The 23,573-nt window shown below is 29.4% G+C and overlaps 3 protein-coding genes and 1 long non-coding RNA gene across 4 annotated transcripts; 1 reads left to right on the top strand and 3 right to left on the bottom strand.

The window, feature by feature from the left end:
• The first annotated feature begins 7,978 nt into the window (after positions 1-7,978).
• On the top strand, positions 7,979-11,228 carry LOC125601684. Its single transcript, XM_048773727.1, has 2 exons — positions 7,979-10,696; positions 10,796-11,228. The coding sequence occupies exons 1-2, from the start codon at positions 8,716-8,718 to the stop codon at positions 11,098-11,100; spliced, it is 2,286 nt and encodes a 761-aa protein (XP_048629684.1). The 5' UTR covers positions 7,979-8,715; the 3' UTR covers positions 11,101-11,228.
• A 134-nt stretch (positions 11,229-11,362) lies between these two features.
• LOC125601686 (uncharacterized protein At4g04775-like) lies at positions 11,363-11,899 on the bottom strand. Its single transcript, XM_048773729.1, has 2 exons — positions 11,738-11,899; positions 11,363-11,647 (listed from the first exon to the last, which is right to left on the bottom strand). The coding sequence occupies exons 1-2, from the start codon at positions 11,897-11,899 to the stop codon at positions 11,363-11,365; spliced, it is 447 nt and encodes a 148-aa protein (XP_048629686.1).
• Positions 11,900-12,657: 758 nt separating this feature from the next.
• LOC125601685 lies at positions 12,658-16,118 on the bottom strand. The gene is made up of 4 exons (XM_048773728.1): positions 15,956-16,118; positions 14,884-15,752; positions 14,206-14,802; positions 12,658-13,922 (listed from the first exon to the last, which is right to left on the bottom strand). The coding sequence occupies exons 2-4, from the start codon at positions 15,748-15,750 to the stop codon at positions 13,392-13,394; spliced, it is 1,995 nt and encodes a 664-aa protein (XP_048629685.1). The 5' UTR covers positions 15,751-15,752; positions 15,956-16,118; the 3' UTR covers positions 12,658-13,391.
• Positions 16,119-21,773: 5,655 nt separating this feature from the next.
• Positions 21,774-22,364, bottom strand: LOC125601689. The gene is made up of 2 exons (XR_007334369.1): positions 22,033-22,364; positions 21,774-21,924 (listed from the first exon to the last, which is right to left on the bottom strand). It is a non-coding gene; the product is annotated as an uncharacterized LOC125601689 (long non-coding RNA).
• Between the last annotated feature and the right edge of the window lie 1,209 nt (positions 22,365-23,573).

Below are 23,573 nucleotides of genomic sequence, written 5' to 3' on the forward strand. Positions count from 1 at the left end.
TTTGTTATAAAACGATATGAACGATCATAGAACCGTATGATTATAAATTCTTATTTAATAAATAACTATACAAAATATACTATTCCTAGAAAAATAGGTTGGTCTATCTTAACTTATATTACACTTTTTATTAAACTAACTATCGAATTGATAAATAACGTACCAAAAAATGTTTTGCACTTTCCTTAAATAAAAGCTACGAAATTACCTAACAATTTGATAACAATTTTTGTATCTTAGTTCTTTTTTTTAATTTTATATTATTAAAATATATTTAAAAATCACATTAAATATATAATAAAAACATTTATAATTTTTCTTATATGTTATATTTTGAATTTTTCAAAACGTCTATAAATTATTAGAAATTTGAAGATCCCCACTCTGAAAATTTTTTGATCAATAGATTTCTTTTTTGTCATAATAAGTTACAAATGATCATAAAATTGTATTAATATGAACTTTTATTTAATATTATAAGAAGATACACATTATTTTAAAACCATATGAGTAAAAAATATCATTTAATAATAAAACATATATATTTATATATATATAGATTATACTATATACCATAAGATTACATAAATATTTTAATATTAAAACTTTCAATGAATTTTCAAAAACATTTATAAATTATAAACTTATTAAAGATTTCACATTGAAAATTTTGTTATCGATGATTTAAATATTCAGTTATAAAATGATATGAATGATCATAGAACTGTATGATTATAAATTCTCATTTAATAAATGACTATATAAAATATACTATTCTTAGAAAAATAGGTTGGTCCATCTTGACTTACATTATATTTTTTATTAAACTAACTATCGAATTGATAAATAATCTACCAAAATTTTTTTTTCACTTTCCTTAATTAGAATCTACGAAATTACCTAATATGATTAACGTATATATAAAAATTAATTATTATGAATAATAAATATTTGATAACAATTTTGGTATCTTAGTTCTTTTTTTTTAATTTTATATTATTGAAAGATATTAAAAAATCACATTAAATATATAATAAAAACATTTATATTTTTTCTTATATGTTATATTTGAATTTTTCAAAACGTCTATATATTATTAGAAATTTGAATATTCCCACTCTGAAAATTTTGTGATCAATAAATTATTTTTTTTGTTATAATAAGTTACAAATGATCATAAAATATAACGCATATGAATTTTTATTTAATAAATATTCAAACTAAATAATATATATATATATATATATATAAACACTAATGATTTAAAGCAACAAGATTGGCTGATCAATTTAGTCGTCCAGTTGAAATCTTTCAAAAGTATGTGAAAGACTAAAAATCAAAGTACATATGGATTTATAATAGTAGTTATATTTTACTAACCAAATACCAAAAAAACCAAACCGAACCGAAACCAATCCGTTATCCGGATTGAACACCCGTAATCCAAATGAAGCCAAACTATTGTTTCATTCTCCAAAATATAATAAAAATAATAACTTAATCCCGCGCAAGGCGCGGGTCTTATCCTAGTAATTTGTTATTACAAAAGTGTTTGCTATGTATTCTGTATGTGATATAGCTTGGATTATATATGTCTTTGAAACGTGTATATTCTATCATTCTTTTATCTTTATAAGCGAATTTAAAAAGCCTTTTAAAAGCACAAGATTATTTTTGATTGACACAAAATTATTATCAAAATTATAATTGTTATTATCTTCTCTATTAAAAGAGAAGTACCATTTTTATCTACTATTTAAAAGTCTACTAGGACCATTTCATTAATCACATAATATGATATAATAATTAATAGGAATATTAATAATAAATTAATTTTAACTATAGATTTAAATTTTATTTTCAGTTATAACAAAATCTGTTGAGAAAAATCTAACAAAATCCTACTAAATTTTTATAAATTTTTATTAGATATTGCATTAATTAATTTCGTAATTAAGTAATATAATGCTTTCATTTAAATAAATTATCATCTACCACTAAAACGGGTTCAAATTTGTTAATCATGTCAGATTTTTTTTATACAAATGAAGTTATTAACATATGTTAAAATTTTATTTCTACAGCTATATATTTTCAAAAATCATATGTTGAAAAATATTTTTTATTTGATTATTTAAAATTATGAAAACTCGAAAACGTAATAAAAAAGGTAAAATGTATAAAACAAACTCCTATATTAATAGAGTAATAAGAAACCTAAACAATAAAATTAAAGAGATAAAATACATAATACTAAGATATAAATTGTATATTTAAATTTTTATAATAATATCAAAATTAAATATTTATAAAATGAAAATATACCCGCACGATGTGCGGGATAAACTCTAGTTATGTTTTAAGTTTTGTATATAACTTATGTTTAAATGTACATTAACTAAAATATATAATTAATATTAAATATTAAAATATAAAATATTTATTTAGGAATAAAAATATTATTATCTTTAAAATAGTTAGTTTTAGTATTATATTTTATTAAAAATATATTCATATAATAAAGTTGATGAGTTCATGTTTTCATAATTGTGTTATATTTTAAAATAGTTAAATTATTTATTTTAAATATACATTTGTATATAATACAAATATAGAATTATTACCTAAATTTAATATCATAATTTATAAATAATTGGTATATTAAATTAGTTAAATATATTAATTATTTGATGTAATTATTTAATTCATTTTATGAAATGTGTATATAAAAGTACTATAGAATTTTTAATTTTACTCATTGTACAAATTCAAGTGAAATAATACTCAACTATAATCATATTTCAAAAGTAAATATAAAATAAATAAATAAACTAAATTTTGAATAAATTTGTTTTGATAAAAATATACATTAAAATTTAATTTTTTTATTAAATTAATTATTCCTCTTGTTTATAGAAAATAAATAAATATTTACATATTTTTGGTGTAAAAATAAATGACGAAAATATCTTAATGAAATTTTAGACTATTAGATTATTTTAAAATTTCAACAGAATATTCCTAATATGCCACATACAATTAAAATTTATTTACAAAATATTTTTTAATTAATAGTATAGATAAATTCTTGTTCTTATTGGAAATATGTTACAATTTTCAAATTGTTTTTATCAAGCGTAAATAATTTTCAAAAGGGATGATGTTACTAATTGAAAATTGTTGAGATGATGTTACTAATTGGATAAATAAACAGATACTAATAACAATTTCCAATAAACAATTATCAAATTGTTGAGATGATGTTACTAATTGGATCGAATATTTAGATTTTAAATTTGGTTAAGTCGGATTAGCTTCGGATAACCGTCATAATTTTTTAGAAAAATCTTAAAAGATACCTTCCTAGTAAAAATTGAAAATAAAAATGGAAAAACATTCAAACCAAACATAACCAAAATTACATATATATGATTTTATGATGAATAAAATTTGCGCAAACAGTAAGAATGTCAATTGGCATATGACTTATTTCAACAATATGTATTTGAAAGATAAAGATGATTCACATCTTAACTAATTTTAAATACAATGATTTCAATGTAAAAAGAACACATGGCCTATTAAATTCAAAGTTGAGGGTTACAATGGAGTAAGAGTTACTCCTAATTTGCTTTCCACTACATATTCATGGACAAAGGTATGACTTAATTGTTTTTTTTTTTAAGTATTCTATCATTGTTTTTAACTTAAACTAGATCTTGATTCGTGCCTCCGCACGGGTATTTGTTTTTAATTTTTATAAACGTTCAAAAATTAAATACATATATTATTGTACTAATTAAATTAGAAAATGCTAATTAATTAAATATAACTGAGTTAGTTTTATTATTTTGAAAATTTTAAACGATTTTGATTAATTTAATTTTTAATAAACCAATAAATTAATCTGATCATTTAATCTATTTTATATTTTTTTATGGATTGCAAAATTGACTTTTTGATTTTTATTTTTTAAATAAATGAATGATTGCATATCTTTTAAATTTGTTAGGTAGCTAAATATTAGACAATTTCATAACAATTTTTATGAAAATTGCTATTTATAAAGTCAATGGCATTGGATGGTAATTATTGAGGGAAACTTAGGGTTAAGATTTATTTGTACTTCAGTTTTAATAGTTTAGATGTATTAGATCATTGTATTTTTAAGTTGATATATTGGATCATTGTTTTTGTTTTTAGATTCCAAGCATTGTATACTTTCAAGGTTCCAAGCATTGTATACTTGGACCATCACGTTGGTATTGGTGTCTTCAATGCAATAAACCCTTCTTAATATACTAGTGGTTGTTCCACGCTTCGCGCGGAAGAGTTTGTTTTAGTTAAATATTTATTTAACATTTGTTTTTATTTTAGAAAATATTTTTATATACTATTTATGAATTATTATTATGCACTTACTCTTAATTATTTTTCATACCTCTTTTTATTAATTATGGTCTAAAACAAACAAATAATAGTTTGTTAAAATAATTGAAATGAGCTAATTATATGAGTTGTGGATTTATAATAATTTGTAACAATATCTGTTATTAATTATGAATTATCCCTCGAAGACCTATATTTAGCATAAAAATTATTAATATTCCATGTTAGTTATTATATATATATAGTGTACTTCTAATAATAAATCATTTGATAGTACTGAATTTAAATTGTAGTAATCTTTATAACATAACAAATTTCAAAATGCACAACAATATAAGTTTAGGTTGATTTGTTGAGATGGTGATGTCTACATTCTTACGTAGGTTTAAGGATCATAGGTGATGAGGATCATAAATTCAATATACTGAGAATATTCTCGAACACAAAATATGGAAATACAATCTTTCTTGTTAAATAAGTTTAAGTATTTCTAAAAACATGGTATAGAAAATATATTTTCGGATTATTTTCAAACTAATAAAAAGTTCGCTATTTTCTTGTTTGAGAATTTTAAGTTTTTTCTATATGTTAAAATTTTCCAAAAATTTATATTTTATGGAATCATTAAGGAAATGTTTATATATTATACGACCTATTCCATACAAAATAGTTTAGATATTTTCTTAAAAGTATCAGATATATATACGTCTATATGTGTACCGGGTTTTTATTTGGAAAACTAAAAAGATAAATAGTGATGATGATATAGTTTTACATTGCTATAGAATTTTGTGTCATGACTGAAAACAAAACGATCATTTGGGCTGATTAATAGTAAATGTTGATATAAACGTCTAAGGATTTAGCAGTCAGAGTATATGAATTAATATTCTTCAAAAATAATCTTCTTTTTCTCATAAAGCATAATAATATTTTCACCCGGCTTGTATCTTTTAAATAGAATCAAATCTTCTTTTTATCATAATTTTTTTTTTTGGTAAATTCTTTTTCTTTTTTTCTTTGTTTTTCTCATAAACTATTAACATAATATATGAATTCAACATAAGACTTATTCTCATAAAAAAATTCACAAAAGACTTATTCTCATAAAGTAAATTTTTAAAATTTATTATATAACATGCGGGTTAAACTATTTAAATTGTCACGTAAGTTTTTTTTTCAACATAAAGTTATCACGTATTATTCATTAATCTGGGGTATTAATATATTTTTTTAGTAAATTATAATGGCATACTTGTAATATCTAAAACAGATTGTTATAAAAAAAAATCTAAAGCAAATTAATGGGATATCAAAAATGGTATCAAAATGTTAGTGATATTATATGTTGCTTAAATGTTATTTGCTAAAAAAGTAAGTGACTTTTGATTGGATGAAAATATGGCTGGCGAATTATTATTTTTTAAAAATTAAAAAGGCAATAGCATACCATTGTAACTAATTCTAAAAAGTAAGGCAAAATTCTATGAGGAATTCTGATTTAATAGTATAGATGTTGTTTTTTTTTTTATTAATTAGATATCTATATATTTTTTATGTGAGGTCATCTATTTTTATTTATATTCTTATGTGTTTCTTGTCAAATTATTTTATATTAAATTTCTTTTGTTTAGACTATGCAAATATATACTATTTTATTTTTGTATAAATACTAAATTTAGGCTTGTTTTTTATGGGATCAGTACATTATTTTCTGTAAAAAATCACAATTATTTTGAGTATAATAAATATATATTTTCTTTGTGTTTTATACTTACTATTTTATTTATTACATCATATTTGTTTTTCGCAACTTTTTTTTGAAATCTTTGTTCCCTTAATTTTTTTATTGTGGTTTTTATTTATTTTATTGTTGATTTTTTAAAAACTTGATGAAACTAAAAAGAAAATATCATAAATATATTTCACCCCTTTTATTTTTTATAGACGTTTTCTATTTATTATTGGAATTTTTATATTACTGGACTATATTATGTATGTTGACTAAATTATTATTTGTTGGCTAATTTTTTTTTAAAACTCTGTTGACTAATTTTTCATTAACATTTTGTTTTTTAAAGAAAAATCAACTCAATATATATCAATCAACCCTTTTTAACTTATATATTAAATTATAATTATAGTGCTCTCAATTTAATATAATTATTGTTGTATATATCGAGGACTTATTCTTGGGTTCACCCCCTAGGGTGAACCTCTAGGTTCACCAACCAATAAGATTGTGTTATTTCATATTCGATATCTTTTAAAAAAAAGAAATAAAATATTGTCAAATTATATTATGCTTTTAAAATTAAAAGATAAAAATAAAAAAATAAAAAATAGTAGTAATTACAAAAAAAATATTGTTAACGTCGTCAATAAAACATTAAACCTTAAATCATAAATCCTAAACCCTTGGATAAACATTAAACTCTAGGATAAATCCTAAACTCTAAATCAAAATCACTAAACACTAAAACACTCAAGGGCTTAGAGTTTAGAATTTAGGGTTTTAATGTTTTTTATTTAGAGTTTAGGATTTATCCAAGAGTTTACAGTTTATCCACGAGTTTACGGTTTACCCAAGGGTTTACGGTTTGCCCAAAGGTTTAGGGTTTACCCAAGGGTTTAGAGTTTATCCAAGGGTTTAGGGTTTATGATTTAGGGTATAGGGATTAGGATTTAGGGTTTATTTTTTTTCTGACGACGTTAAAAAATAATTTTTATGTCTTTTCTCGATAACTACTATCTTTTTTTTTTACTTTTTTATTATTTTAAAAACATAATATAGCTTGACAATAGTTTGTTTCCTTTTTAAAAGATATCGAATTTGAAATTGTGGCAAACGTGAACCCAAAAATAACTCTATATCGAGTTACTGGTTTGTCTATCCTCATGTCACATTTAATGTGGAAGATAATACTTTAGTTTAGTATAATATTTCTGAATAGAATATATAACTTTACGAAGGAAACACATGTATAAATGTAATGGATCTAATAAAAAATATTTAGTTTTTTTTGGCTAAAGGTTTTTTTTTTTTGTTAAAAAAAAATTATTTATGTAACTAAAAGCCAGAGTGTAGAAAAATTATTTCGTCATTACATAGCCATTATCATAATTCATAAGGCACATGAACTAAAACAAAATCTAGCCTAAAAATCAATCTTAAGCTCGCCAATTTCTTATCTACTCCCTCCGTTTCAATATACTTGATGTTTTAGAGAAGTTTTGTTGTTTCATTATAGATGAAGTTTGCACAAATCTAAGTAACTTTAACTTTGTTAAAAACTGTGTAACCAATTGGATTTTTTAGTTTTTATTTATAATTAAATAAACTAATTTTATATTATAATTTAGTGATGATTTTGATAAAAAGTAGTTTTTCTTAATATTTGTGCATTTGAGTAAAAAATCAAGTAATAAGAAACAGAGGGAGTATTAACTAACCTACCTAAAATGTGATTTAGCTTATCTATCGATGTGCATGTCATAGCTTACCCATCGATGTTCATGCCTTGTAATATATCCACATATTTGTATTATGCAGTTATATTATATTCGATTCTTGTATGCAAATTGGAAAAATGGGACACTTTGAACTTTTATTTGTCACAATAGGATTTCTGATATTTTGGACAATTCTGGACATATTTTACCCTTTTTTAATAGAAAAAATAGTAAACTGAATTTTAAAAATGTTAAAAAATATCAAAACTATTGGAAACATAAGTATGACAATATATATGTTTAAATTGTTTTTTTTTTTAAAATGAATCATATTTTATTTCATCTTCTAGCTACAGTTATAATACTCATTCTGGTCATCTACTTAGTCTAGAATTCGGCTACTAATGTTTATACATAGATATATCTTTGGTATACAACGTAACCTATCTTTTCTTATATATTCTAACCAAAGCTAGGTTACGTTACGTTATAATCAAGAAAGATGTCTTTCTTATACCTTTAGCTTGGTTACGACATGTAGCCACAATGCGTTGATATACCCTATCTATATTTGGAGCCATGATGTGGTCTGCCTTTTACCTTATGTGGCGCCTAGGGAAGAATATGTTTCACATCTACTCTACTGTGTTCTGACTTACATAGGTTATACATTCTACAGGAAATCCGAAAAATATGGAAACTTCCATAATCGGTTAAAGATGTTTCCTAAATCTAAACTAAATCTTCCCTAAATATCTCCAAGAATATTTTCTCCCACGTTTTTCTCCTTCTCCCACGATCTTTTGTCGTCGTTCTTTGTGTTTCTCTCTTCTTCATCGACATAATCATCTCTCTTTTCTCTATCAATACAACATGGTTCTAATCTATGTCAAATCGGGTGAATGGATGTGTAGTCGCGGTGATGACTGGAGTTTCGTGGTAGACAAAGAAAGGCGTGGTCGAATGGTAACATTAGCAACTACTACTACGTTGAAGCAGCTCAAGATAATGGTGTGTGAGGATTATGGGGTGGACCATAATGCCATTAATGCCGAGTTCAGTTATTCGTTGTTGAATCAAAAAGGGAATCCTCCTATTATTATCACCAATGATCGGCAAGCATCTAATTTTGTGGGCTATGCAAAGAGGGAATCGTCTACTACCTTGTGTGTGATGTTCTCTGTTTCCGGTGTAAATCAAAAGGAACGAGTCAATATCGATTTGAATAAGGAGCCTTGCGATTCAAGTAATGTTGAGGATGAAGAAGTTCCTGAGATAAATCGAGCAGAGTTTGTCAAGCCGTCAAAGGAGTCTTTTGTTAAAAGAACGAATCATGTCGCTGCAGATGGTTGCGGTCCTTTAAGGAGTGAAAACATTGAACTTTTTCAAAACAATGGAGACAGTGATAAGGATGGTCGAGCTTGGAGAGGAGACTTCGTGAAGAAGGATCAAATTTTCACAAGTAAAGGGGTTCTGAAGGCAACAATGGAAATTTTAGCGATGAAGAATAATTTCGATTACACTGTTATCAAATCCACGAGAAAATGGTGGTATATTCGATGTAAAGATGCATTGTGCAACTGGACTGTGCGTGCAGAAGGAATAGATGGGTCTACATATTTCATGATCAACCAATGTGATGGAAGACATTCATGTGCTCCTTCAAAGAAAAGGAAATTCGGAAAAACAGCATCAGCAAGAACAATTGGGACTCTGATACAACATCGATTTGATGATGCAAACGATGGCCCAAAACCGAATGACATCATTCAATTTATGAGAATGGAGCATAGTTGTGAGATTACTTATTGGCACGCTTGGGAAGCTCGTGAGTTTGCTATTGCAGCTGCTAGAGGTATACCAGATCGCAGTTACTCTAAAATACCAGCATATCTGCATATGATTAAAGAAGCAAATCCTGGTACGCATACTCACTATGAAACTAATGAGAAGGGAAGATTCATGTATCTATTTATGTCATTTGGGCAATCAGTTAGAGGATTCTACAATGCAATGCGAAGGGTGATTGTTGTTGACGGAACTTTTCTGAAAAATAAATACAAAGGGACACTTCTTGTTGCTACTGCTGTAGATGGTAACTCTAATTTGTATCCGATTGCATTTGGGGTTGTTGATTCAGAGAATGACGATTCTTGGGGGTGGTTCTTCAGACAGTTGAAAGTGGTTATTGCTGATTGTCAAGACCTAGCTTTTGTCTCAGATAGAAATGCGTCTATTTCTAAAGCTATTGGGACTGTCTACCCTCGATCAGCACATGGAATTTGCATTCATCACTTATTGACCAATGTGGTCTCATTTTTCAAGACAAAAGGATTGACTGCGTTGGTAGAAAAGGCTTCACGGGCATATAGATACACTGAATTTCAAGAACGTATCACCGAAATTTTTGATATGAGTCCTGAGCTTGGAAGATATCTACGGGAGGCTGATGTGCGCAAATGGGCTCGTTCTCTCTTCCCTGGTTCCAGGTATGACATTAGGACCACGAACCCTGCAGAGTCTATAAATTCAGTTCTTAGAATACCTAGAGAATATCCGGTTATTCCTTTGCTTGATAGTATAAGAGAACTGTTGACTCGATGGTTCTATGAGCGTCGCTTGTTAAGCTCAAAGCATCTAGATCCTTTAACCGCTAAGGTGGAGAGAAAGATTGATAGGAGAATTGTGAAGGCAAAAGGATTCCAGGTTTACAAGGTTGACAACTTCAGATCGGTTGTAAAAGGAGACATATATGATTGTCATGTTGATTTGGAAAGAAGAACATGCACATGTGGTAAGTATGATATAGGAAAAATTCCTTGCCGACACGCCATTCCTGCAATTTATTCACGAGGTATGGAAGTATAAACACATGAATACTTGAGAATTATTTATTTTCGGGATTTTCATCATATAGACTTCATATTGATCAAGTTTTTTTTGAGATTGACAGGTATGGAAGTGCACAGATTCACTGACGCCTTATACAGCACTGCAGCGTGGAGAACCGCCTATGCAGATTCCATTAATCCAATAGCAGTTGTAGAGTCAGAATGGAATGTCCCTGCTGAGGTTAAACTTGCAAAGGTTTTACCACCAAAGACAAGAAAGAGTGCTGGTCGACCAGTAAAGAGAAGGTATGAATCAGTAGAAGACAAGATCGCATCTTCTCAAGGATCAAAGAAGAATAAAAAGCATAAGTGTAGCCGTTGTGGAACTGAAGGACACAAGAGAGGAACATGCGATTTACCCATCTAGTTTGTTATGTGTCTGCATCTGTCTCTGTTTTTTTCTTTATTGCTTTTGAAACAATTTGATCTTCTGTTTAAGAACCTATTTGACAATTTGGTATTTGCTAAACTATAGAGACAAATCGATTTATTCTAGTAACAATCAAAGTAATTGCAAAATAATTCGTTTCAGTAGATGATGATCACCTCGAAATAACAAGAAACATGGTCTTAACTTCTTTGAAAATAAGAAACAACAAGTTGAGGAAGCACATAAAAGTAGTTGAACATCATGCATAGATATGGTACAAGAAGACCATCACCAAACAACACACAAACAAAGCTTTTATGCCCCTAAGTTCCCTAATGCATTCCAAGGTCTTCTCTTCGCAATGGCACATTGCATCTTCCATCTCTTGAATTCTACTCTCATGGCGTGTCATCATGGCCTCACCAGCTCTCACTGATTTCTGAAACTCGGAATTGTCAACGAGTAACACGTCAAACAGGTCTTGGAAGTCTTCAATCTCCTCAACAACTGACTTGTCAGTCCATTTGAACAAGTGGGTTTTGTCCTTCATCAGTAACATCCAATACACAATTAGATTGACTAATTCTACTCTCATCGGACAACAACGAGACAGTTATATGATAACATGACTAACCTTTTGAGATCCCAAAGGACAACAATGAAATAATCTTCCCGGATTTTGAATTGTTTTTGAAGTGAAACGATTCACTGCCTCACCGCAATTGCATCTTGTGGGAATTCCCCGTTGTTTCGCGAGGCGATCTCTTGTAGTGGATGAAGAATTTACTGAAGACATGAGGGAGTCGATCTCCAAATTTTCGCCGCTGCAATCTCTCTGTCGAGGAAGAATGAGGAAGAAAAGAGATTAGGTCAAAAAAATAACCAAAACTACGTCGTTTCATACTCCCAGAACGCGTATTCTAGCTAAGGCAGAGCAGAAAAAAATCATTTTGAATTTATCGATAACACCACAAGAACTTTGTCTTTGAACCCTCTAAATTAGTGTTTAAACATCTATCAAACATAGTGGACGGACGTACTTAGATAGTGACCAATGTACAAAAATAATCAATAAATAGGTGTGTGTTTGAGGCGTTGGATTAATTTGTATTTGGTTTTAGTTAAGGGTTTGGTTAGAGTATGTCTACGGTTATGGTTTTAGAGTTTATTTAGGGTTAAGGGTTTGACTATGAATTACAGATTTAGGGTTTGTTTAGGGTATGATTAAGAATCATGATTGTATTATGGTTTTAGGGTTTGGTTAGGGTATGTCTATGGTTATGGTTTAAGTTAAGGGTTTGGTTAGGGTATGTCTATGGTTATGGTTTTAGTTAAGGGTTTGTTTAGGGTTTGGGTCCTCAGTTTTTATGATTTTGTTCTTTATAGGGTTGTTTCATAATTTATACAAAATCAAAGCTAGAGTTGTTTCTTAATTCAAATCAAATACCAAAGCCAAAGTTGTTTTCTAATTCTAACAAACCAAACTACTAAAATCACAGTTAATCAATCATCCTCCAGGTCAAAGACCTCAGACCTCTCCCATGGTGAAGGCACATATCGTGTCATAACCTCAGCAAAGATGGGGTCGTGTGCAGCCTCCCATAAGTCCACTCCAATCTTCTGTCTACAACCCATAATGATTTCATCATCCACTAAACTGACGTCAAGACCAAGCAGCGAGCATTCCAAGTGCTTCAAAGCGTATGCACCGCAATCACAACAACTTTTATTCAATCTCAACTTCATAGGCACATCCACGATAGAATATGATGAGAGGAGTAGCTGCTTCTGTCTTTCTTGTGGTGCAACGGACTTCACAATCCTAGGAATGATAGCAGCAAACTTCTCAACGTACTGTCTGTTCTTTCCCCGACCGCAATCAAAGACTTCTACTTTTCTTTCAATGATGTTTACACAGACACCAACCCAGTGATTACCTGCGTTCGTGTCCACAAAAATTTGTAAACGAAGAAATGTATACTAGGATGTAAAAAGAACTGAATGGTTACCATTTACAAACAGAGGAAAGTAGAGTCGATCAACATCAACACCCCAAACTAGATCAGTCCGCCCATGAGATGGAAGCTCTCCTCTGCCGTACCCAAGAAGGAAATCAGGCAATTGATAGGCTTTTTTGTTTGGTAAAAACTTCTTGTATGCAGCGTCTACTTGGAGGCAAAACATAGCACTCATGAAAGCAACACGCCGAGGGGCCCAACGATTCAATGTAGTGTTCACACGCCATATAAACATAACCGCATCCATCTCCTAAAAATTTACAATGAAAGTTAAGTAATATAGCATATAAGAAGTGTTAGGAAGATAAATTCACTAAAGGTTAGTACAAGATTCATTACCTCGTTTCCAAGCCATTTTCCAGCACTTACTACTCTTGTAGCTACAGACAAATTAAAGCATGTAGGACCAATTGTTAAAGGTATAGGCTTTAATGCCCATTCCGTGAATCCTTTCCATGACTCTTCGGAGATATAATAAAGTGACGCCTGCGGAGAAGCATCTTCTGGCAATGGTGAATCGCTAAGCTGAAGTCCATGACCTTTTCTTTTGCACCATTTCTCCCACTGTGACGGCGGTGGAGCTGTATTCATCTCTGTCTTTTCTTTCTTTACTGGATTATCCACTGAACCTCGGACCGAAGTCATTGGAGTCCACCAGTCTTCTTCTTTTTTGTCCTGAGATGGATCAAAGCCTGGCACATACGACGTCTGAGAAAGCCCTTCAACCCCTTGTGTACCTATCCCGCGACCCAAATCATCTGCTTCACTATAATTCACATCGAATGTAGTCTCGGAACCATCCTGTTATTTCATGACAAATAAGCAATAATTGAGATACCAAAATACATTATCATTAATAATTATTTTACATAAAAGTTCCAGACCATTACATAAGTTCAAACAAGACACTTACAAACCAAGAACACTTACACACCAAGCACACATACAAACCGAGACCTTATAAAGTACAACAAAATTCAGGCCGATAACTTAGATGCCAATAAAACAAACAGACACGCAAACCACGAACTTAAACAAGACAAAATAACATTGAAGAGGATGGTGAAGACTAGTGTTTGTTTACCCCGCGTGTGGACCTCCTCAACGGTGCCTGGCTCGTCGATGGCTTTGTCGGTGAAGGCTCTCCAAGCTCAACTTCAACGCTGGCTTCCTTACGTGATTGTTTAAGCTCTGTCCGCATCTGCTCAAATGTCTCGGCCATCTGTTTCTGTATCCTTTGTTCCATTCCAGAGAAGTTGTGCTCAAACAACTGTGTCATAAAAGCCTTCATGTCTTCATTAAAAGGAGCTTGCTTTGCGCCACTTGCGAGAACCTTATGCTTTCTCTTCTCCATACCACGATCGGGAAGCCTCTTTTTACCCCTCTTTGATCTAGAACCAACGTTTTTTGATCCTTTCGGAGTCTGAAAGTCGTCATCACTCTCGGCTGCTTCAACATTCACGCTTGCTTCATCATTCACAGCTGATTCGTCATCGAGAGATAAAGAAATCACTTCATTTTCTTCAGTTTCCCAAACATGCTCACTAAAATCATGCCCCTTCTTTATCATCTCCATCAGAACCTTGATTCTGTCATCCTCCACATCATCATCTCTGCGAAACGCCTGAGCTTTGACAACATCATAATTTCCTGTCCATGAGATGTATGGGTAGATGTCATCCTACACAAGACAGGGAAATACAGTTAGATACTAACTACTCATTTCAAACCGGAAAGAGTCGTCATAAATAGATAAAATTACCTTGGGTGTAATAATCTCCTCCAAGCGAATGATCTCCTCATATGACACCTTCGCAGCTCCCATCCAGTTTATGCATCTAGGACCGTCCTTGAAACCCTTATCCAGCTTTTTTCCACAAAGCTTCCCGATTTTTGGCACCGCTTCCATTGCCCAAATCTGCAAGGCGTATGAGAAGCCATCCAAGACATAGCTAGTGGTCTTTTCCTTCAGTTGGGAACGATTTTTGGCTATGGATTTGCAGAGAAGGTCATAAGCAGCAACTCCCCAAGGATACCTTCGAACTCTGTCAAGATCCATGACCACCGCGATGTACTTCAGGGGGATATTAGCCTTCTCATCTCTCGCCAATACCACACAAAGAATGATCGCCAAGTAGATAAGACGTATGCGATCTGCATTCTTCCATTTCTTTACAGCTTCCTTGTCCTTAGTCCACAGGTTGAAGAGTGTAATTGTTCCATCTTTTCTCCTCAAAACCTTGCTCCAGAAACCACCATCATATTTCCACTCTTCAAACTCCTCAATCGAAATGTGAGTATCGCATTCAAACCCGGTTACGGCGTGGAACTCTTGCAATGAGAATCGAAGCGGTCTCCTCGCAAAGACAAACCATAGCTCGTGCTGTAAGAAAGTCACCAGCTCCCTACACAAGAAGCTGTGTATCACCCTCGCAGAGTATCCAAGACCATTCTCATGGAGCTTAAAAATCTGATGAAAAACCGGGTCTTTCTTCACGACATCCAACTCCTTTGGCAGCCACGCTTGGAACTTTCGGATTATGTAGTCGATCCTGCAGTTGTTGTTGATCTGAGTAACTCGGGGCTCCTCGCCCTCCTTAAAAAGCCTCTTCGGTAGCTCCTCAGACATAGCTACAAACCGTGACAAAATTATTAGTTCAACATGTAAAGGTTTCAATATCATCACACATGTAAAGGTTTCAATAATATCAACCAATCCGTGAAACAAAATTATTTTAAGAAACACGGCAAATCATTTTAAAAAAAAATCAAGCTTTAATGGAAGAACACTTCGATTTCGTTTAATATGAGAATCTATAGATGAAATCCAATACCTTCTGTGAAGAATTGTGAGATTGAGAGGCGAAATTGATGGAAGAACACTTCGAAAATCGATTTGACCCGACGAAGAGGAAGAACGATTCGCAGCCGTTGTGTCTTCAGTGAGATCGAAAAGGATGGTGACGGAGACGAGAGTAGAGACCACGGGCTGATGAAACACCGACGAAGAACAGAACTTCTCACCGTTGAACCCTAAATCGCCGTGGGAGAGCGACGAGTCTACGACGGAGAAGACAAAGAGAAAGGGGAATTAGGTTTGCGGCATCCCGCGTCTCCTTTTTTCCCATTTAGTGTTTTTTTTATTTTTTAATTTTTATAGATTTTAATTTTAACATTAAAATCTATTACGAAAATTATTATAATTTATAATTTAAATTCAACATAATTGGTAAATTAAGGGTACTTTGGTATTTTACAAGATCTAAAATCCTATTTTCCTAAAATATCTTCTAGAAATCCTAATGTGACAAATCCAAGTTCAAAGTGTCCTATTTATCCAATTTTCCCTATATTAAAAGCATTTGAGTCATATTTGTTATTATAATTTTTTTTTGCTAAACTGTAAATTTCATATTGATGAAAAATAGATTGTACAAGAGTTCAATCTAAAATACTGTTCTACCATGGCAAAAAGAAAGGAAAAAAAAGGCAGAACAAAATTTGGTTGGCACCCTAGAGATCAAATAATCCAAAGCAACATCAGAGATTTGAATTTCTTCCTGCCTCTCCTAGCAGTTTAGAAAAAGATAATTACTATCAAATAATTAAGTTTTTAGGATTTTAGAAAAGAAAATTAGTAGTAAATAAATTATTTTACAAATACTTTTTAACTATATTTACAAAAAAAACTTAGAAATAATATTTAAAATATTTTGTTTCAAAAACGATTTTTGTCATCTTATTATATATTTTTTTATTAATCATGATATATTTTAACACATGTCAAAATTTTAAAAGGAAAAATTACAATCACATAATATGTTACAATTATCTTTTCTTTAGGATTTTAGAAAAGGAAATTAGTATTAATCAATTATTTTAAAAATCATTTTTTATTTAAGATTTTTAAAAAGGAAAATTTAAATAGAAAATATTTTTAAATAATTTTAAAATTTTTATACTATTAAATAATTTATTAAACACTTTTTTAATTTTTCTTATGTTTAAAATTTTAGAAAAGGACAATTACTATCAAATAAGTATAATTACTTTTTAAATAAAATTTGATTTTGTTATTTTCTTAGTATATATATATATATATATTTATATTTGTTATAAAATAGTTTAACACATATCACAATCTTAAATAGATAATTGCCATGTGTCACAATCATATTAATCAATTATCTTTTGTTTAGAATTTTAAAAATGGAAAATTACTATTGATATATATATATATATATATATATATATATATAAATTTGCATTTTAATAAAATTTGTTTTGTTATTTTCTTAGTATATATATATATATATATAGATATATTTAATTATAAAATAGTTTAACACATGTCAACATTTTAAATTCTTAAGTGTCATGTGTCATAATCATGTTAATTAGCAACTTTGAAGAACTAAGTTTGACTAAGAAAAATAATGTTGTTTATGATTCGTTATAAATATAGAAAGCGAATTAATTATTAAAAAAATTCAAAATAAGCAATGGCATTTGTTTTGTAAATAATTCTAAAAACTAAGGGCATAATCATATCTGGAATTCTAATTTAATAGTATAAATTATGAGAATATACGTCGGCAAGAGACAAGTAGGCCTGGGACGGATCGGGTATTCCGGCAATTTTAAGGTATCCGGATCCGGGGTTCTCGGATATCCGGGCGTCGAATATCCTTCTAAAAACTGTAATACCCGGTGGATATCCGGATTCGGATCTAGATCCTTAAAATAAATAAAAATAATAATATTAATATATAAAATATTAACAATAATTTAAAAATGAAAAATATAAGGTTTTTAATTATTTCTTTGTATAATATTACCAAATTTACATAAAATTTATATATACTATTATAAAAATGAAAATATATTAAATAAAATTAGTTTTTATATATAGATATTACTATTTTTGAAATAGTTATAATAAAACTTACGGATCCGGATATCCAGACTAAAAACTCAAGATATCCAGATCCGGCTTTGACGGATCCAACATTTTAATATCCAGATCCGGATTCGGCTCCGCCGGATATCCGGATTTTTGGATCGGATCCAGATCGGATCTCATACTTAAATTGACAAAATTAACTGTTTATTTAATTTTAACTTGATCAAATCATTAAAATTATATATATTATTTCAAAATGTATTTTCTTTCAACTTCAAAATATGTTTAAAAAAATTATTTACTTAACAATTATTTTATTAAAAAACGTTCCGTGCAAGGTATGACTTATTGAGTGAATTGGGTAGAAATCCTAAAAAATATGATAAATAAGCAAAATACCCACGACAATAATTTTTTGGCCTGAACAGTAAAAAAGGAGAAGTAAAATTACATTTCAGCCCTTCTCTTACTGAAGAAACAATCTAGGTTAGGGATGTGTATAGGTAGGACCATAGGAGGCTAATTAATAGGATTTTAAAAATATTTGGTTAAGATTTATCTTAGATTTATTTTTCTCCTCGCAATAACGTGAAACAATGGAGTCCCGTGGAATTAATAAATCAAAGGCTGAGGAAGATTGACAAATTCGGATAGAATTAATGGTGAATCATAGAAAAAGATCTTCATCTACATACAAAATTATTATGTATAAAAGGAGAGAAACTGGGAATTTAGTTCCTCCGTAGAGAGCAAGAGGGAGGGTAGGTGTTGAATCTTTGAGCAGATGAAAGGCTTAGTATTCCTAGTGCAATATATTTTTCTTTTCGAAAATGTATGTATGCGGTGTTGTAGCATTTTGAATCGGTTACTGAAAAATTTAACTTGTGTAGGGAGGTTTATGGCTAAACTTTCTTGTAACTGTATATGAACTCTTTCAAGAATGTAAGATGTTTTCTGAAAACAGTTACGTAAAAGTTTAGCGAGGTGTCAGATTATTTTGGTTTGTCAAAAACTTTTGCAACCGTTAAGGTAATATATAACCTTCAATGAATTATGTAACCATTTTTCAAATTTGTCGGTTACAGAAAAGTTTAGCTTGTTTTGGGGAGGTTTTGTGGCTAAACTTTCTTGTAACCATATATGAACAATTTCAAGGATGTAATATGTTTCATAAAACGGTTACAGGTGAGTTTAGTGAGGTGTTGGATTATTTTGGTTTGTCAAACTTTCCTCTAACCATTAATGTAATATATGACCTTCATTGAATTATGTAACCACTTTGTAATTGCTCTGCTCAAAGACCAGTTTCCATTATGTAAGTGCTCGAACAAGGAGTCTGGGTTTTCGAAATAAGAAAAGTCAACGCTGAACATTTATGTTCACTGGACAAGCGAACATAAAAAGGGAGAGGTGGATTTATATATGCGCCGGAACATATTACCACCTACAAAGAATCAGTGAATTAAGACACAAATTGTGAAAAAGTGAAAATAAAATTGAAAGCAGAATTCAGACGGGAGAGGAGGCATGTCCTCCGGTGTCGATGATGATTTGGAGTTTGAACTTAAAGAAGATTTTGTAAGAATAAAAAATTGATTGGATCAGATGGAAAAGGAAACGAAGATAGGAAGTGGCACAGAGGAATGTGAGATGACGATGAGATGAATCGATGGTAGAGATAGTGGAGATTTCAGATTTGCAGAAAAATAAAGATTTTTGTAAAAAAAATTAGGAGACGAGAGGAGAGAGATGACAAGCAAAGAAGAGTAAGTAATAGAGTATTTGGATTCTCAACCAAAATACTTTAGTGTATTTTAGCTATGTACATAATGTAGGTCATAAGGACAGAAAAGTCATTATACCTTAGAAAAACGTGGGGGAAGGATTCAAATGTGTATATAGCTAAATACAATATGATGCTTGTGTTGAGAATGCAAATACTCTGACTTATTACCTAGTGTGCTATATATTTGATGAACATAAAGTGTTCTATCTTGTAAAACCGTTGATGATAAAATCTAAACCAAAATACAGAAGAATTTAGTGAAAATGGTTTTTGGCCCACTAGTCCAAGTAATTGAGGTTTCATTTCTATGGTTTTGGAATATACAATGTTAATATTAAAGGGTTTTTCAAAGGGTTTTCATATTAATTTTTGGGAATTTATAAAATCTAGAAGATAAAAAAATAACAGTTGTAAAGAAAAATCAAAGCCCACTAAATTTGGATCCGATTGACCATAGAGATTGAGCAGAAAAGCCCAAAAGCGGTTCAATAGTTGAAATGAAAACTCGAATGCCGCAGTCTCTGCCAAACGAATCTGGAGGTGCCACACCGATGAAGATATTGAACCACTGCGAAGCCACTACTTAACTCTAAACTGAAGACACGCCACTGAAACAGAGCCATGGAAACCACCGAACAGGCCCGTTCCTCTTAAGGCAACAAAAGCACAAGCTTTAGGCCACATAATTTTTTAAAAAAAATTTAGGCCACATCTTAAATTTTGTATACAAGCCTTTTTCATTTATTATATTAATACCAAAAATGCATGATCTTCATTCTTTTTTACGAGTTTCCATTTTTTAATTTATTATATTCAACAATTATGCGATTACGGAAGAAAGGCTTACAAGAGTTTCTCAACATGGTGCAAGTAAATCCGGTCAGGCGTGATCTTCATAGGACGGCTCAAATGATGTAGTTAGACGTAGATCCTCATAAGGTAGGTAGTATTGTCGGTTGATCGTCTTTGTAATCTTTTTCATAATTGTAATATCTAAATAAATCCTCGACAAAAAAAAGAAGGAAATTTAACTTATTTGACAAACAAAAAAAGCTCTTTCAGCCGTGACTTTAAAAAAACTTTGACCATCTCGATGGACATACATAATTTTGTCTTTGAGACACACATAATTTCTATGAAGACCACATTTTTTTCAAATGCTTTAAGCCACCTAATTGTTTGGGACGGCACTGCCACCGAAGAAGCACTACCGCCACTGACGCAGCCACCACCAGTCCTCTGTTCAAGTACAAGTATCCCTGCCGTCTTTCAAAATGGGGTTCTACTAGACAGAATCAGTGGGTCTAACAGACTCCACCCAAACCCAATAGTACCATGCCTAATATATATATATATATATATATATATATATATATATATATATATATATATATATATATATATATATTTTTTTTTTCATTTATAAAATGGAAAAATTCTATAATAACATAAATGGTTTTTTCAAACACAATGATCTTTGTCTAAAAACAATTTTTTCGTATATCAATCACACATAATTTCAATGTTGAAGCGTTTATTTAACAGTAACATAAATTAAACATGCTGAAAATTTATTTTCGTAAACCAATTGTAGTTTTATAAGTACTTTTTATCTTATTTGGCTGAGTTTAACTTAACACGAATTTTATTTATTTAAATCCGTTCAGAGACTTGGGTTAAATGAATCTTTTGGATACTTTTATTAATATTGACAAAAAAGATCTCGAACTTTTAAGATGATCTCATATATATACTATATTGTAAAATTTATTATAGAAATTTGTTGAGCAACCAAATTTTGATAAAACATGGCACAGTTTTATATAAACTCATAATTTTAAAGTCGGTAAAACCAATTATCTTTTTTGTGTTAGTAGTTTTGTTTTGTAATATATTATTTTTCCTTCTTTTTTGTCATTCAGTAGTTTTCTTTACTTTCTGGGACTTATATAACCCGCATAAGAAATTAGAAATAATTATATTATCAATATTTTTATTCGATTTTAACAAGAAATTAAAACTATAGAAATTATCGCAAACTTTCTATATAACTTCTTTTAATTACTTTTTTCTTCCACGAACTTCCACGTGTCCCATTTCATGTAAAGTTCTGTCTGTGAAAATAAACCATATACAATTTATAGGTAAAATTTATTGTGTGAAGCACTAATAATACATTACAATAGAATAGTATTAGATAGAAGGAGTAGAAACATTAGTACCTAGGGGGAGGAGGGGGTCCTCCTCGACCATGATGATGTCCTCCTGGACCATGATGAGGGTTTGTCTCACCACATTTAGCTTTACAATGTTTAAAACAATTACCGTGGTGAGGCTTACAAGGTTTAGAACATTTGTGAAAACATTCTTTTTTTTTATTTGCTTCTACTGTAACCGCAACAGCAATCACCACCATCATTATTAAAACTATTGCACTCCATTTTGCCATTCTTATATCTTAACAAGCTTGTTCTACCCTTTTCTCTCTTATTTTTATCTTATAATTATGATTGTTATATAATTTTCAATAAATCAAACTCTATATATAATACTTTTGTTTGTATCTTTTTTAATTTGAGTAGATTTTCTTACTAAAGTTTTCTTATATTTTAATTGGTTTTCTCTTTTCATTTCTTTCTATATTTAAAATATGGTATGTTTTATAGCATTAAATTTTATTTTACAGAAATAAATAGATGTGATTACATATAGATATTTCAATAATTATGATCTATTTAATTTTGATAATAAATAAATTTTAATGTGATTATATATATATATATATATATATATATATAAGTAGTTGTGTGTAATATAATTTTTAGTTGCCTTTAATTTAATTCAACTTCTTTTTCAACATTTTCAAATTAAATATTTATAATCTTAGATTTTATCTTTAATAGTAAATAATAATCAATTTAAGATGCAAAAATAAAGTTAATTAAATAAATAATAATCAATTTTATATATAATTTAATTCAATTTTATTTTTCAACATTTTCCAAATTGCCTTTTTGTAATTTGAAATTTTATCTTAAATAATAAATAATAATCAATTTTAGATGAAAATATTAATGTTAATTAAATAATTCTTTTTAATTCTAAGTTTTCCACTTTTGTTTTTTTTTTTTGTTCAGAAAAAGATCAGATATTCAACTTTTGATTTTGATTCAGTCTAATAGTTACTTTTTTGGTAAAAAATATTTATTTTAATTTCTTTTACATTAATATAGTTAATTAATACGTTAATATATTTGGGAATAAATTTCTAAACAATAAAACATGATTAAAGTTTAATAATAATGCATTTTATTTGTTAGTTAAGGTGGTTAGTAATATTTTAAACCATGTTTTATTTTTTATATAAATTTATTTAAACAATAGATTGTTTGGAGGGAAAATAATTGTTAAACATTATATCATTTCATTATATAGGTTGAATTTATAGAAAAACTATAGATAGATGGCATATTTTTACCAATTATAAACTCCATCCGGAATGTAGTTGGAAAATATGGGGAGATGAATGTAGGGAGAATTCTAGTTTTACCACAAATTTGATATTACTTTTCAATTTTTACCGTTAAATAATAGTCATTTTCATAAATATTCTAAATTTATGATGTAAAAGACTAAAATAAATCTTTTAAATCATTTTTAAGTTTTTATAAACTCAGACACATCCTATAAACAGCAATCATAAGCAATAATCACTAAAATTTAAACCCAAAATATAAAGTTGATTGTCCAAAGATATATTTTG

Source organism: Brassica napus, unplaced genomic scaffold (genome assembly GCF_020379485.1).
Source record: "Brassica napus cultivar Da-Ae unplaced genomic scaffold, Da-Ae ScsIHWf_262;HRSCAF=435, whole genome shotgun sequence".
Taxonomy (NCBI): domain Eukaryota; kingdom Viridiplantae; phylum Streptophyta; class Magnoliopsida; order Brassicales; family Brassicaceae; genus Brassica; species Brassica napus.

Excerpts from the sequence above, each read along its gene's own strand:
- LOC125601685 (XM_048773728.1), bottom strand. The coding sequence starts at position 15,750 with ATGTCTGAGGAGCTACCGAAGAGGCTTTTTAAGGAGGGCGAGGAGCCC. Across the intron at positions 14,803-14,883 it reads AGGAGATTATTACACCCAAG|GATGACATCTACCCATACAT; the intron begins GTAATTTTATCT and ends TGTCTTGTGTAG. Across the intron at positions 13,923-14,205 it reads TGAGGAGGTCCACACGCGGG|GATGGTTCCGAGACTACATT; the intron begins GTAAACAAACAC and ends ATGAAATAACAG.
- LOC125601686 (XM_048773729.1), bottom strand. The coding sequence starts at position 11,899 with ATGTCTTCAGTAAATTCTTCATCCACTACAAGAGATCGCCTCGCGAAA. Across the intron at positions 11,648-11,737 it reads GTCCTTTGGGATCTCAAAAG|GACAAAACCCACTTGTTCAA; the intron begins GTTAGTCATGTT and ends TTACTGATGAAG.
- LOC125601684 (XM_048773727.1), top strand. The coding sequence starts at position 8,716 with ATGGTTCTAATCTATGTCAAATCGGGTGAATGGATGTGTAGTCGCGGT. Across the intron at positions 10,697-10,795 it reads TCCTGCAATTTATTCACGAG|GTATGGAAGTGCACAGATTC; the intron begins GTATGGAAGTAT and ends TGAGATTGACAG.